At 42.8% G+C, this 13,236-nt stretch overlaps 1 protein-coding gene across 3 annotated transcripts in view; it reads left to right on the top strand.

Moving 5' to 3' along the window:
- Positions 1-13,236, top strand: part of SENP1 (SUMO specific peptidase 1) — a 60,866-nt gene that overhangs the window by 27,695 nt on the left and 19,935 nt on the right. For all 3 annotated transcript variants that reach the window (XM_068267339.1, XM_068267341.1, XM_068267340.1), the window contains exons 6-12: positions 1,285-1,447; positions 3,875-3,978; positions 4,076-4,320; positions 7,130-7,184; positions 7,785-7,826; positions 7,946-8,030; positions 11,350-11,481. In XM_068267339.1, coding sequence (XP_068123440.1) covers positions 1,285-1,447; positions 3,875-3,978; positions 4,076-4,320; positions 7,130-7,184; positions 7,785-7,826; positions 7,946-8,030; positions 11,350-11,481 — 826 coding nt within the window. The remainder of the gene's footprint in view (positions 1-1,284; positions 1,448-3,874; positions 3,979-4,075; positions 4,321-7,129; positions 7,185-7,784; positions 7,827-7,945; positions 8,031-11,349; positions 11,482-13,236) is intronic.

The following is a 13,236-nucleotide window of genomic DNA, read 5'->3' as shown; positions in this document are numbered from 1 at the left end:
GGAGCTGGACAGCGCGTGTGGAAGGCGAGGGTGAGTGCAAGCAGCAGGGACACAAGGGGGATGTGGAAAGACACATGAGGGGGGGGGGGGCATATAGAGACACAAGAAGGACTCAGAGGGCCACTAGGAGGACACAGAGGGACACAAGAAGGATTGAGAGGGACAACAGGAGGACTCAGGACACGGGGGCTTGAGAGGGACACAGGTAGCTCAGAGGGAAACATGGGCAGCTGTGAGGGACAGAAGAAGGACACAGGGACACAAGAGAGACACAAAGAGGACTGAGGGGGGCTCAGAAGGACACAGGGGCTTGAGAGGGACACAGGGGGGCATAGGACACCAAAAGGATGTTGAGGGACACATGGGGGACTTAGGACACAAGGTGGGACACGAGGTACAAGGAGAGCATATTTTTGGAGGGAGAAGATCTACAAGATGCTCCTGGACCATAGATGCACCAGGTTTAGTATGTGTATATATATATATATATATATATATATATATATATATATATATATATATATATATATATATATATATATATATATATATATATATATATATATATATATATATATATATATATATATATATATATATATATATATATATATATATATATATATATATATATATTTTTCCCTGGTTTTTGTCTACTAAACCTAGGTGCGTCTTATTGTCTGAAAAATACGGTAAGTACTGTAGTCTAGGGCCAATTTTAGGGGGAGCCAATTAACGTATCCGTATGTTTTTGGAATGTGGGAGGAAACCGGAGTGCCCGGAGGAAACCCACGCAGACACGGAAAGAACATACAAACTCTTTGCCGATAGTGCCCTGGCTGGGATTCGAAACAAGGGACCCAGCGCTGCAAGGCGAGAGAGCTAACCACTACGCCACCGTTCTGCCCACTACGCCTGTGTATAACCCTTTGAATGCTATTCTAGTAAAAAAAAAAATGCTGGTTGTATATAGTATGCTGTATGTCTCTATCTATCTATCTATCTATCTATCTATCTATCTATCTATCTATATATATATATATATATATATATATATATATATATATATATATATATATATATATATATATAAATTCTCTATCTCTCGGTATATATATTCTTTATTTTTTCTTTGCTGCTACTGTTCTGTTAATTCTCCCCACTACGCATACAATTCATTAAATCACAAGGTGTTTTTCCACTTCAGTGTCACTTTAAAATTGAAGTTGAAGTAAGCACGCTGGCACCCACTATATAAGACCACTTTTTTTTTTTTCCATTTAGTGTCACTTCAAATGCAGTAGCTGGACAACCAAATCATATTTTCGGTTCATCCTTTGAAAAGTCCTTTCCTATTAAAAATTCTGCACCTTCAAACCCTTGGAACGCAGCTAGCCGACGCAGCCCAAAAAAGATGCAAAGGCGACAAGTTAGCACTGTAGAAGAAGTAAGTAAAATAAACAAAACAAAATATTGTATACCTCCCTGTTTATATTTATTTTGTGTGAAAGCTAGATGTGGAAGTATAAAAGTGCATGTTGGCTATTTACGGCCAAAGAGACTTCCAGATTGCTGTGCAAGTTTGAATTTGGAAAAGAACACGCACACGCACGCACGCACGCACGCACGCACGCACGCACGCACACACACACACACACACACACACACACACACACACACACACACGTCTTCGGGGACGGTGAGAGAATAGAGCCTGGGTAACTGAGATAAGATGATTACAGCAGAGACATTTCGGTATAGATTGAAGAGCTTGTACTGCAGGATAAGGTTCCTGACAGCATTATAAACACAGTGCAGTGTTTAAAGTGGATCAGAGATGAAAAACTAACTATAACAAGTAACTTGTCTATATATCTTATCTAAAGTTTAGATAGTTTACACAGCATATCTAGCTGCAAACAGCTTCAACAGTTTGATGATTTATTCCTGTGATACAATGAGGGCAGCAGTGTTCTGTTTGTCACACTGTCACAGGCTGAGGGCTGGAGATGCTATCAGCTTGCCTGTGTGTAAATTCAGTCCCGTCTCCTCCTCCCCTCTGCCTCTGAAATCAATGGCTAGTAACCTCCTCCTCCTGCCCAGACTGAGCTCCCATAAGCCCTTGCTACAGTGCCAAGGCACAAAAGGAGCTGTGGATGAGGCTTGTTTAGTTTATAGGGAATTAGAGTATTAAAACAAAATAAAAGTATTTGGCTTGAGGAATGCCCTATACACTATAGGAAAGGACCACAATTATGCAATGAGTAAAAGTTTATCTCGGATCCACTTTAACCACTTCCCCTCCCCAGGACGAGTAACTGCGTCCCTGCAAATTCCCTCTTCCCCCGCAGGGACGTAACTACTACATCCGTTGCCGCCGTGCACTCCTGCTCGTTCCACCGCATGCTTCCACGCTCGTTATCGCAGCCAATCATTAGATGGGAGATGAATGGGAACACAGTTCCTGTTCATTCATCTCTGTCCCCGTGTGAATGATCGCAGGCATCAATGAGATGCTGCAATCATTTGTTTACATCTGACGGAACCCGTGCACTCATTACTTCCCATTTAGCGTACTATAGGTACACAGTAGAAAGTAATGTGTGAGGATATTTTGTGGCTAAATAGTAAAATTACACCTACACACATATTTAAAGAGAGTCTGAAGCGAGAATAAATCTCGCTTCAGACCTCATTGTCAGCAGGGTCATGTGTGCCCCTGCTAAAAAGCTGCTATCCCGCGGCTAAACGGGGGTCCCTTACCTCCCGAAATCCCTTCCGAGCAGCGCATCCCCTCTTCCGGATTAAGGCAGGGCTAATGGCCGCAGCCCTGCCTCACGCGCGTCTGTCAGCGCGTATCTCCTCCTCTCCCCCGCCCCTCTCAGTCTTCCTTCACTGAGAGGGGCGGGGGAGAGGCGGCGGTGCACCACTGATAGACGGCGCTGAGAGGCAGGGCTGCAGCCGTTAGCCCTGTCTGAAGAGCAGCAAAATCTACTTTGGTCGTTGATTTTGCAGGGGGGGGGGGGTGTGTTGGGTTGGGGGGGTCAGGGACCCTCGTTTAGCCGCGGGATAGCGGCGTTTTAGCAGGGGCACACATGCCCCTGCTGACTATGAGACAAGAAGCGAGATTTATTCTCGCTTCAGTGTCTCTTTAAAAAAAAAAAAAAAAAAAAAAAACACAAATGTTTAAAATTAACACTTTACCTCCCACACTATCCCATAATCTCCTAATTATTTTTTTATTTTTTTGCACTTAAAAAAAAAAAGTTACCTTAGGGACTGAAACTGAACTTTTTTAATATGTATGTCGAGATTATATTACTGTTAATTTTTAAACTATGGGCATGTAAATAGTGACGGATGCAAAACTGAAAAAATGCCCCTTCTATTTCCAAATAGAATATTGGCGCCATATTTTGTACTAGGGAAATATTTTAATTGTTACAATAACCGGGACAAACGGGCAAATAAAATGTGTGGGTTTTAATTACGGTAGCATGTATTATTTTAAAACTATAGTGGCCGAAAACTGAAAAATGATTTTTTTTTTTCCCTGTTAAAATGCAGTTGGAATAAATTCTTAGCAAAAAGTACCCCCAAAGAAAGCCTTATTGGTGGCAAAAAAAAAGATATCAATTGTTTTGTTGTGATTAGTAGTAATAGTAGTAGTAATAAAGTTATAGGGGAATAAATGGAATGAGCGCTGACAGGTGAAAATTGCTCTGGTTTTTAAGGGGAAAAACCCTTGTAGGTGAAGTGGTTAAATGGAATGGATTCTGTGACTGACAATCCCGCTTTAAACTCCAGTGTTGTGTAGTTGTGAAGAATCTTGCTTAATCATACCCTTTATTTCCTCTCGATTATTTATTTGTAGTCTGTACGGGAAGAGGAAAAAGAACTTTATAGACAGTTACTACAGGCAGTGACGGGAAGAAGTTTTTTTTCTACAAAGCCCACATCTTTCCTGCCTCCACAAGTGTAAGTAGTTGTGTGTATTTACTTTGCTTGTGTTTTTTCTCAAGTCCTGTGTTTTTATGAAAGCTTCACTAATTGTTTTGTTTATCTGAGGATATAGATCTCGGCATTTAAGTTCTAGCAGTGTTTCTGGCCCTCCTGTGACTTCCAGCGTGAGCTCTTTAGAGTCTTCTACTTTGGATGTGGAACTTCTACGCCAGCCATCATTTAATTTGGATCCACCTCATCAGCCATCCTTGTCACAGTTAAACGACGCAACGCATTTTAAACCAACCTGTGAAAGCCATGATCTCAGGCACCAGCACCATACCCAGCATAGTCCTATAAGCCAGGAGGAATCTAATGGTGAGTAGGATAATAGGAGTAAAGTGAGTTAATAGGAGGGGTACTTATGTTGTGCAAACTTCTAAAATGGTTTTATATTCTTTAACCAACTCTGAAGTGTATCTGCTACACAGTAAAAAGACATTGTATGATAAGAAATTGGATTTATGTTTTTTTTTTTCTTTTTTACAATTTAGTGCTCTGCAGCTGTAATAGCTTACTGCAGAGCCATATTACTTAGCAGGCAAGTGACCTCCCCCCTTTTCTGCCCACCAACAGAGCTTTCTGTTGGTGGGCTCTGATAAATTTGTTTTTATTTTTGTAACACCCCCCCCCCCGCCTTCCTAAGTCAGGGAGATCCCCTCTTATAGGCATCGGAGCCTCTCTAGGGGACAGCCAAGTGACCAAGTGACACTGATGTCCCCAGTACAGCGCTGCAGTAGATCGCAGCGCTGTACAATGTAAATAGATGGCGGTTTGCCGTCTAACAGTCTCCTAGCGGTGATCGCTGCTGGTAGACAGACGACGGAGCGGAACTCCGTCACTCAAGCGGGAATGTGCGTGCGATCCCCTGTAAAGCCCCCGTCACTGGACTTGACCCCTTTCGGTGTTAGGCGGTCCTGAGGCTGCCACCTTCCCGCCGTCTATCGGCGGTCGTGAAGGGGTTGAAATATCCCTGTGATTTATTTATCTTGGTAAATTGTTCGTTTTAGGCCTGGTTCACACTTGGATCACCTAGTGCTGCTTTATTTTATTTTTTTTTTCCCCGATTGCTCTTCGGGATTCTTGGTCAAGAAAGTGAAAATCTCTTCAGGAATCTTGCAAAAATGCTACATTCAGCGTGTTTGATGCCATAGGGAATCATTTATTACAGCGCTTTGATGAAATGCTCCTCAAAAGCATCCTAGTGCGAACCAGCCCTTAAAGCAGACCTAAAATTACATGTTATCAGATTGTTCTGGGACAAGAGGAAAAAAGTGCTGCAGGAGTTTAAATGCTTAGATATTTCAGTTTAATGGGGGACTGAAGTAAGAGGTGTATGGAGGCTGCCATATTTATTTCCTTTTAAACAATACCACCTGCTTGGCATCCTGCTTACCTTACATACTCGTGTATAAGCCTAATTTTTCAGCAAAAAAAAAATGTGCTGAATAGTTACCCCCTCGGATTATATGCGTGTCAGTGGAGCAAAACAGATGGTGGAGCAGGTTTTGTTACTGGCAGAGGAGCGTAAGGATCTTGCACTAGTGATCCTGCTCTTGCTAGCTATATCCCTGCTGTCTTACCCCCCCCCCCCCCCCCCCCCCTTCCCCCAAATCACCTGCAACTTGGTGTGCGGAGTGCGCTGCTCAAGGCTACTTGTGTCCACTGGCTTGTGAAGCGGAGTGTGCAAGCTATGTCTCAGCATTGTAATGTTTGAGGACTCTTCCTGTGTGGCAATCGCTGTATCTTATATCTGACGCCATCTAGTGGCGTCTTCAGAAACAGCTGTATCACTCTTGGCGCACATCTGGCTATGGAGAGGGGGGCTGACTTGTAATGGGGGCACATAAAAAATCATACATACCTGGGGCCTCCTCAAGCTCCCTTCGGCTTGATCGCTCCCTTGCCGTCCTCCTCTGCCTCCTGGATTGTCGGCAATCCTCCTGGTTAGTTCGGCCAGTCGGCGCAGTGTGCCTATGCGTGTTCCCCCTTCGCCCACCCGCGGCCCAGGAGCATTCTGTGCCTGTGCTATAGTACTGCACAGATCTCTCCTGGCAGCGGTGGCACGCATGTTCAGTACGCCATGACTCCTGAAACTACCGGGAGCCATAGCAGAGAATCCAGGAGACTGAGGAGGACGTTGTAAGACTGATCAGGCCGAAGGGGGCTGGAGGAGGCATGCATGAGTTTTTACTTTGGATTCATCTCGGATACACTTTAAGTAATTAAAAAAAAAAAAAAAGCTAAATCCTGAAGCACCTTCTTTACTCCCCAGACTATTTGTTAAAGTAGGTATAATGGCATCTTTCACTGTAAGCTAGGATGCACTCAGCTGCTACATGTTGGAAAAGAAGTAACCTATAGACCCGTGTTCATGAGCATATTGGGATTTTTCATCATATGTCAATTGATGATGGCTTCAAATTGAGGTGAAAAAGGACAGTCAAGGGCTCTTCCTTTACCTTAATGTGTACCTGAAGTGAGAAAAGTGTGTGTGTGTGTGTGTGGGGGGGGGGGGGGTGGAATACTTGCCTCAGTAGTTGGAAGCTTGTGGACAGTCCAGAGGCTTCCCAAATCCTCTGAACATAATCAGCAAAAGCTTGTTGAACATGTTCCTTGTTGCCACGCTTCCGCTGTGCATGAGTGCATAAACCATGAGTGCATGAGTAATTTCCATGCATGCCCAGTGAAACAAAGCAACTTGTGCACAGCTTCTTCTTTTTTTTTTTCCCTTTGTGCGTAAATTGATCCCAAGGTGAGAGTGATATGGAGACTGCCATATTTATTTCCTTTTAAGCAATACCAGTTATCTGGCTGTCCTGCTGATCCTCTGCCTGTAATGCGTTTAGCCATAGACCCTGAACAAGCATGCAGCAGATCAGGTGTGTCTGACATTGTTAAATCTGAGATTAGCTGCATGCTAGTTTCTGGTGTTATTCAGCCACTACTGCAGCCAAATAGATGAGCAGGGCTGCCAGGCTACTGGTATTGTATAAAAGGAAATAAATATGGCAGACTCCATATCACTTTAACACATTAAATTACAATATAGCTTGTATAGCACTGATACCGGTATGTTACCATTTTATTTATAGCAAAAGTTTTTAACTTCCCTCTTTGTGTCCAGATGCAGATTCCATTATTCTAATTGATTCAATTCCCAAAGAAGATCGTCAAACCAGGTAATGTTAAATCAACGGAGTACTCTGTTTACAAAAATAAATTCTGAAATTATTCGTTGGGCGGGATTAGGGGTCTAGTTATTTTAATATGAAATTTCATCTGAATTGGGGCTGGTTTACCCGGGCGTCTGCTGGCGGTCATGCGAGCCGTTTACCTCCGGATCGGGTGATGTTGCAGTGAGATGGATGAGTGTGTTTATCTGATGCGTTTGCTGTCTTTTACAATTGCCTGAATGTTGCTGTCAATTGAAATTCCTGAGATGATACGTTAAGCATTCTGCAGCGGTTGGGTTTGTTTGTACATTTTATACTTTTGTATATGAGTATTAGCTTGGCTTTATATTTCACCCCTTTGAATGACCTGAGAGGTGCATTACCTCCTGGTCTTGTGCAAGTGTCTCTGTGTTCAGTGTGAATGAGGCCTTCAGTGTGCTATTAGTTTTCATGTTAAGCTGGCGCACAGGAGATTGTACTATATATGCGGTCTGTATGGGCCCTTTATCGATATGAATATTTAGAGGGGGAATTTATGGGTCTATGGGTGTATTTTTGCAATCTGACCCTTTTTTTTTTTTTTTTTTTTTCCCCTTCTTCTTCTAGCTCTTCCTCGTTTTTTCAAACTGAACTTTGGGTTAAAGAAATGTAAGTACCATTTGTGTGCATCTGTATGTATGTGTGTGTGTGTGTGTGTCCCCTGCGTGCGTGTGTGTGTGTGTCCTGTGTCTGAATTGTTGTGATGCAAGTTTCTTGTTTGCTTTCAGCACCAGCTTATATGATTCAAGAGCAAGAGAAAGGCGGCGACAGATAGTAGAACAAAAAGCACTTGCCTTAAAGCTTCAGAATCAGGTAATAATCCAAAGCAAATTCTGTAAAATTCTGCATGTTTAATGATAGGAATCTCCAACCTTCCTGTTAGATTGTGTGTGTGTGTGTGTGTGTGTGTGTGTGTGTGTGTGTGTGTGTGTGTGTGTGTACGTGTACGTTTACAGTCTTCATGGCATACAGTTTATCATTTAACGTGTCCCTGAAGGGAAAAAAAGTGCCCGGGGGGGGGGGGGGGGGGGGGGTACTTATCTCGGGAGCAGAGCTTCTCCTTAGCAGAGGCGATCCAGTGCCAGGACCCCTGAAAGTGTATGCGTGCAGGCGCACTAGCGGCTTTCATGTGGGCTCTAGCGGTAATAGCCTAGCTTGAATGGGTCCTCTTTACAGACAGATGTGCAGTAGAGCGGCCCGCTCAGACTTGGCTATTTCTGCCGGAGCCTGAGTGTAAAGCTGCCAGTGCGCCTGTGTACAGCGGCAATTGATCTATTATTGACACTTGTCCAGGGGTTCCAGAGCTAGATCGGGCTGGCTGAGGACCGGGGAAGCTTCATTACAATCCAGAGGCTTCCCCTCCCAAAGTGAGTATCAATTATTTATTTTTTTTAAGTCACTGTTTTTATTTAAATGCCTTTTGCATTGAGTTTAAGTGATTTTCCATGCACTAAGAACCAGTCTCTCATACAGCATTCTTATAACACTGTGGGCCATATGCAATTCAGCTTTTCACCTGAGTTTTCTCCTAGGAGAAAAAATTTCGTCTTTGATTTAAAATAACTTTTTTAGCATTTTGCAATGGAAAAAAGGATCAATAAGTAGGTATATCAAAATTATTTTGAGTATCGTTTTGCTTGCTGGTCGTTTAAAAGTCGTTTTATTGACACTTTTTTAAAATATCACCTAGGAGAAAGCTCAGGTAAAAAAGTGAATTGCATATGGCCCTGTGTCTCATAACTCTTCTGGTGCCTGACAGTGATAAAATAGCGCAGCAAGGGCTGACACCATTATGCACCACAGGAGTGTTTGCCATTGCACCTCTCCCACAGTCCAGATGTGCGCACACAGCCTTTTCTGCATAGATCGAATAATTGGGACATGGCGTAATGATGTCACTACTTGCATCCTGTATACACTCCTAGCAAGCGTTGTCTGACTTTGATGCAGCACCGCACCATTCACCAGTGGGGAGTGTTATGAGGAACTATTTTCTATGAATACATATTGGGTGCCTTATTAAATGTGGAAAATCAGTTTCTAGGGTAAGATTGCCAGTTAGATGGATTTCCATCCATAAAAATAAAGCTAATTGATGGTATTAGCACAAGGTCTTATCAGATATGGAATGTGTTCTCAACCTCTAGTACCGACTAGATCTGGCCACAGATTGACATTTTTTTTCTGTAATTGTTTAGCAAAACTTTACTATTCTTCCTTAGGTCTGTTCACAAGGCGGTTTCTGGAACGGTTGCAAAATGTACATAAAAACCGAATGTGATAATTTGCAAATCATTTAACCAGTTATTAAACGAAAAAAAGTGAAATGTTAAGAAGGAACATTTAATGGAACTGCTCACAATTAACTAGCAATAGGCCATTAAAGGGGAACTTCAGCCTAAACAAATATACTGTCATCAAGTTACATTAGTTATGTTAATTAGAATAGATAGGTAATATAATCTCTTACCCACCCTGTTTTAAAAGAACAGGCAAATGTTTGTGATTCATGGGGGCTGCCATCTTTGTCATGGGGGCAGCCATCTTTTTGGTTGAAAGGAGGTGACAAGGAGCAGGAGACACAGTTCCAACTGTCCTGTGTCCTGATTACCCCTCCCAGCTGCACACGCTAGGCTTCAAATGTCAAATTCAAAATGTAAAAAAAAAAAAAATTTGCACCAAAACAGCAGAACGAGAACAACAAAATCAGAAATCCCATCATGCTTTGCACAGCATCAGGGGGAAAAAAGCCCGGGCAGTTTTTTTATGTGCAGCAAAAAATGAGGCTTGTATAAGAGAAACAAAGTTCTGATGCTGTGAAACTGTTAAAGAAACACAAAGCCTTTTCAGTGCTGCTGAGTAAATTTTTAGTCCGGAGGTTCACTTTAACCTGACTGGGTAGGATAACTGAGTGTCCCAGAGAGGATACTTCTCTCTCTGAAGTAAAGATGGGTTGGGGTGCAACAATTCCAGAACATGGTTTTTGTTTTTATGTAAAAGCATGAAGGATTTCAGGATTTCACCATTTACAGTACTTAATATTAAATGATTCAGAACGACTATTGAATATCTGTACAGTAATGACAACCAAAATTGTAAAGCTTTGATCATTAGGTCTTCAGGCACACTATGTGGTTGATTCACTAATCTACACTTCTATTGCCACACTCATGGCAATATTACCAGTATTACTACTGCCAGCAGTGTACCGCGCGTTGCACAATAAGTGCTACCCACGGTACACGAGTGATGTAAGCATTGCTGCGGTAACGCACGTTAACGTTACTCATGCACCGTGGGTCAGGCTATCTGTGCAACCCTGGTGGCGGTAATACTGAGAAAATTGCTGTGCATTGCCTGTGCGTGGCAATATTACTGTAGCTTAGGGATCCAAAGCCCTATAGGGAACTAGATACAATTCTGTATTGAAAACCACTGCATGCACTGTGGAAAGCTTCCAAAAACAATTGTTGGTGTATAAGTTTGTTGCCTCATTTGCACATATAAGGTACAACCCTGACATGCAAAGACAAAACCAAATACCATTATATGTAAAACTATATATTTAAAACGTTCATGTGGTCTAATGAATAAAAATTTGATTTACTTAAATCGTGGATGCCACAGTTTGCTTATCAGCACACAGTTCAAAATCCAACATCCCAGATGGCATGGAGATGCATTCGTCTACGCAGCATGGGTAGTTTGCACAGTTGGGAAAGCGCCCTTATTCCTGTACAATAGATGCTGGTTTGGTGCAATAAGTGCTGCCGTCTAGAAGACCTGTTTTTCAGGGAAGGTCGAATTTGCGTGCCTCAGAACAGCAATGTTCTACAGTGAGAGTCCTGGTAGTAAATTGGCCTTTTTGCAGGACCAGACCTGATGAAACATGAAAAATATGGCAAAGGAAAACCCGTGCTGTTAAGCAGGTCATAGATTCTGAGCTAGCTACTTATTCAGGGGTTCCTGGATGCTAATAGTGCATGCCACTTCCTGGTCTTCATAGGAAACTGTTCAGTTTATGTTGATTAGAAGTGTGACACAGCCATATCCTATCGTGCATCTCTACGTTCAAGTATATCTTTACCAATTTTTTTGTAATCTTTTGATACATTCTTATCTTAATGTTCAGAGGCTGCAAGAAACTTCTGTAAAAGATGAAATAAGTTTAAATCTTCGTGTTCCTCTTGAAAAAGAAATTCCCGTTACACTGCCTCCGAGACCAGTGGAGCCTGAGGAGGAAGAGTTCCCTCAACTCACACAGGTAAACTTTGTTGTTGTTTTTATTGATCTGATTGAACAGCAGAATACCCAATTCTTAAGGCCATGGTCACACTTAACAGAATCGCATGTGTTTTCCACTATGTGCTACAGGGAAAACTCATGCAATTCTGCGAAGTGTGGCCCTGGCCTTAAAGTGAACCTTAAGCCAGAAAAAAAATGAGTTTTACCCACCTGGGGCTTTTACCAGCCCCCTGAAGCAGTCCTGTGCCCTCGCAGTCACTCACTAATCCTCTGGTCCCCCGCTGCCAGCTAGTTTCGTTGCGGGCCGCAACGCGTACAAAAATACGCGTTGCCGCATTACGCACGCATAGATATGCGACAACGTGTATTTTTGTACGCGTTGCGACCCGCAATAGCGCTAATTACAGTCGGGAATGCGGAAAAAGATACGCGTGGCCAGTCCTGACGGGCCTGTCAGCAAAAACGAAACTAGCTGGCAGCAGGGGACCAGAGGATTAGTGAGTGGCTGCGAGGGCACAGGACTGCTGCAGGGGGCTAGTAGAAGCCCCAGGTGAGTAAAACTCATTTTTTTTTCTGGCTTAAGTGTCTCTTTAAGTACACTTTAATTGAGAGGGCTATGGTGGTTGCCAAATTTATTTCCAATACCGTTTGCCCGGCAGTCCTGCCAATCTCTTTAGTCAAAAATGCCTGATCTGAACTTGAATTATTTGGACTATTGCTCCAGTGCTTGATCTGGCATTGTGTCTTACTACTTATACTGTATTGTGTTGTCTGTTACCCCATTATCCTTGTCTGTAACCTTATTTATTGTAGAGTGCTGCATAACATGTTGGCACTAAATAAATCCAATACATTTATATTAACCACTTTACCCCCGCCCGTACGAATTTCTCCGTCCCTTTTTCTATCCTTTCACCCCCAGGGACGGAGAAATCCGAACTTTTCGCGCTCCCGCCGCTGCCCGCGCTTCCACTCGCTCTAGCGCGCACTCCCGCGGGTAAACGCGCCGCCGGCCGCTCGCCCGGAGATCAGTGAACGGAAAAATCCATTCCCGTTCGTTGATCTAAGCCCCGCAATGATCCGCTGCTTCTCCGCTAAGCAGCGCGATCATTGTGAAAAAAAACGTTCCCAGCCTCCTAGTACTTCCTCCAAGCGTCCGGAAGGACGCTTGGAGGTCGCATTAACCACTTGAGGACCTAGGGCTTTCTACCCCTTAAGGACCGGCCACTTTTTTTCCATTCAGACCACTGCAGCTTTCACGGTTTATTGCTCGCTCATACAACCTACCACCTAAATGAATTTTGGCTCCTTTTCTTGTCACTAATAAAGCTTTCTTTTGGTGCTATTTGATTGCTCCTGCGATTTTTACTTTTTATTATATTCAGCAAAAAAGACATGAATTTTGGCAAAAAAATGATTTTTTTAACTTTCTGTGCTGACAGTTTTCAAATAAAGTAAAATTTCTGTATACATGCAGCGCGAAAAATGTGGACAAACATGTTTTTGATAAAAAAAAAACCATTCAGTGTATATTTATTGGTTTGGGTAAAAGTTATAGCGTTTACAAACTATGGTGCAAAAAGTGAATTTTCCCATTTTCAAGCATCTCTGACTTTTCTGACCCCCTGTCATGTTTCATGAGGGGCTAGAATTCCAGGATAGTATAAATACCCCCCAAATGACCCCATTTTGGAAAGAAGACATCCCAAAGTATTCACTGAGAGGCATAGTGAGTTCATAGAAGATATTATTTTTTGTCACAAGTAAGCGGAAA

This window comes from Hyperolius riggenbachi, chromosome 2, assembly GCF_040937935.1.
Source record: "Hyperolius riggenbachi isolate aHypRig1 chromosome 2, aHypRig1.pri, whole genome shotgun sequence".
Classification (NCBI taxonomy): domain Eukaryota; kingdom Metazoa; phylum Chordata; class Amphibia; order Anura; family Hyperoliidae; genus Hyperolius; species Hyperolius riggenbachi.
This window is presented reverse-complemented; position numbering and strand designations above follow the sequence as displayed.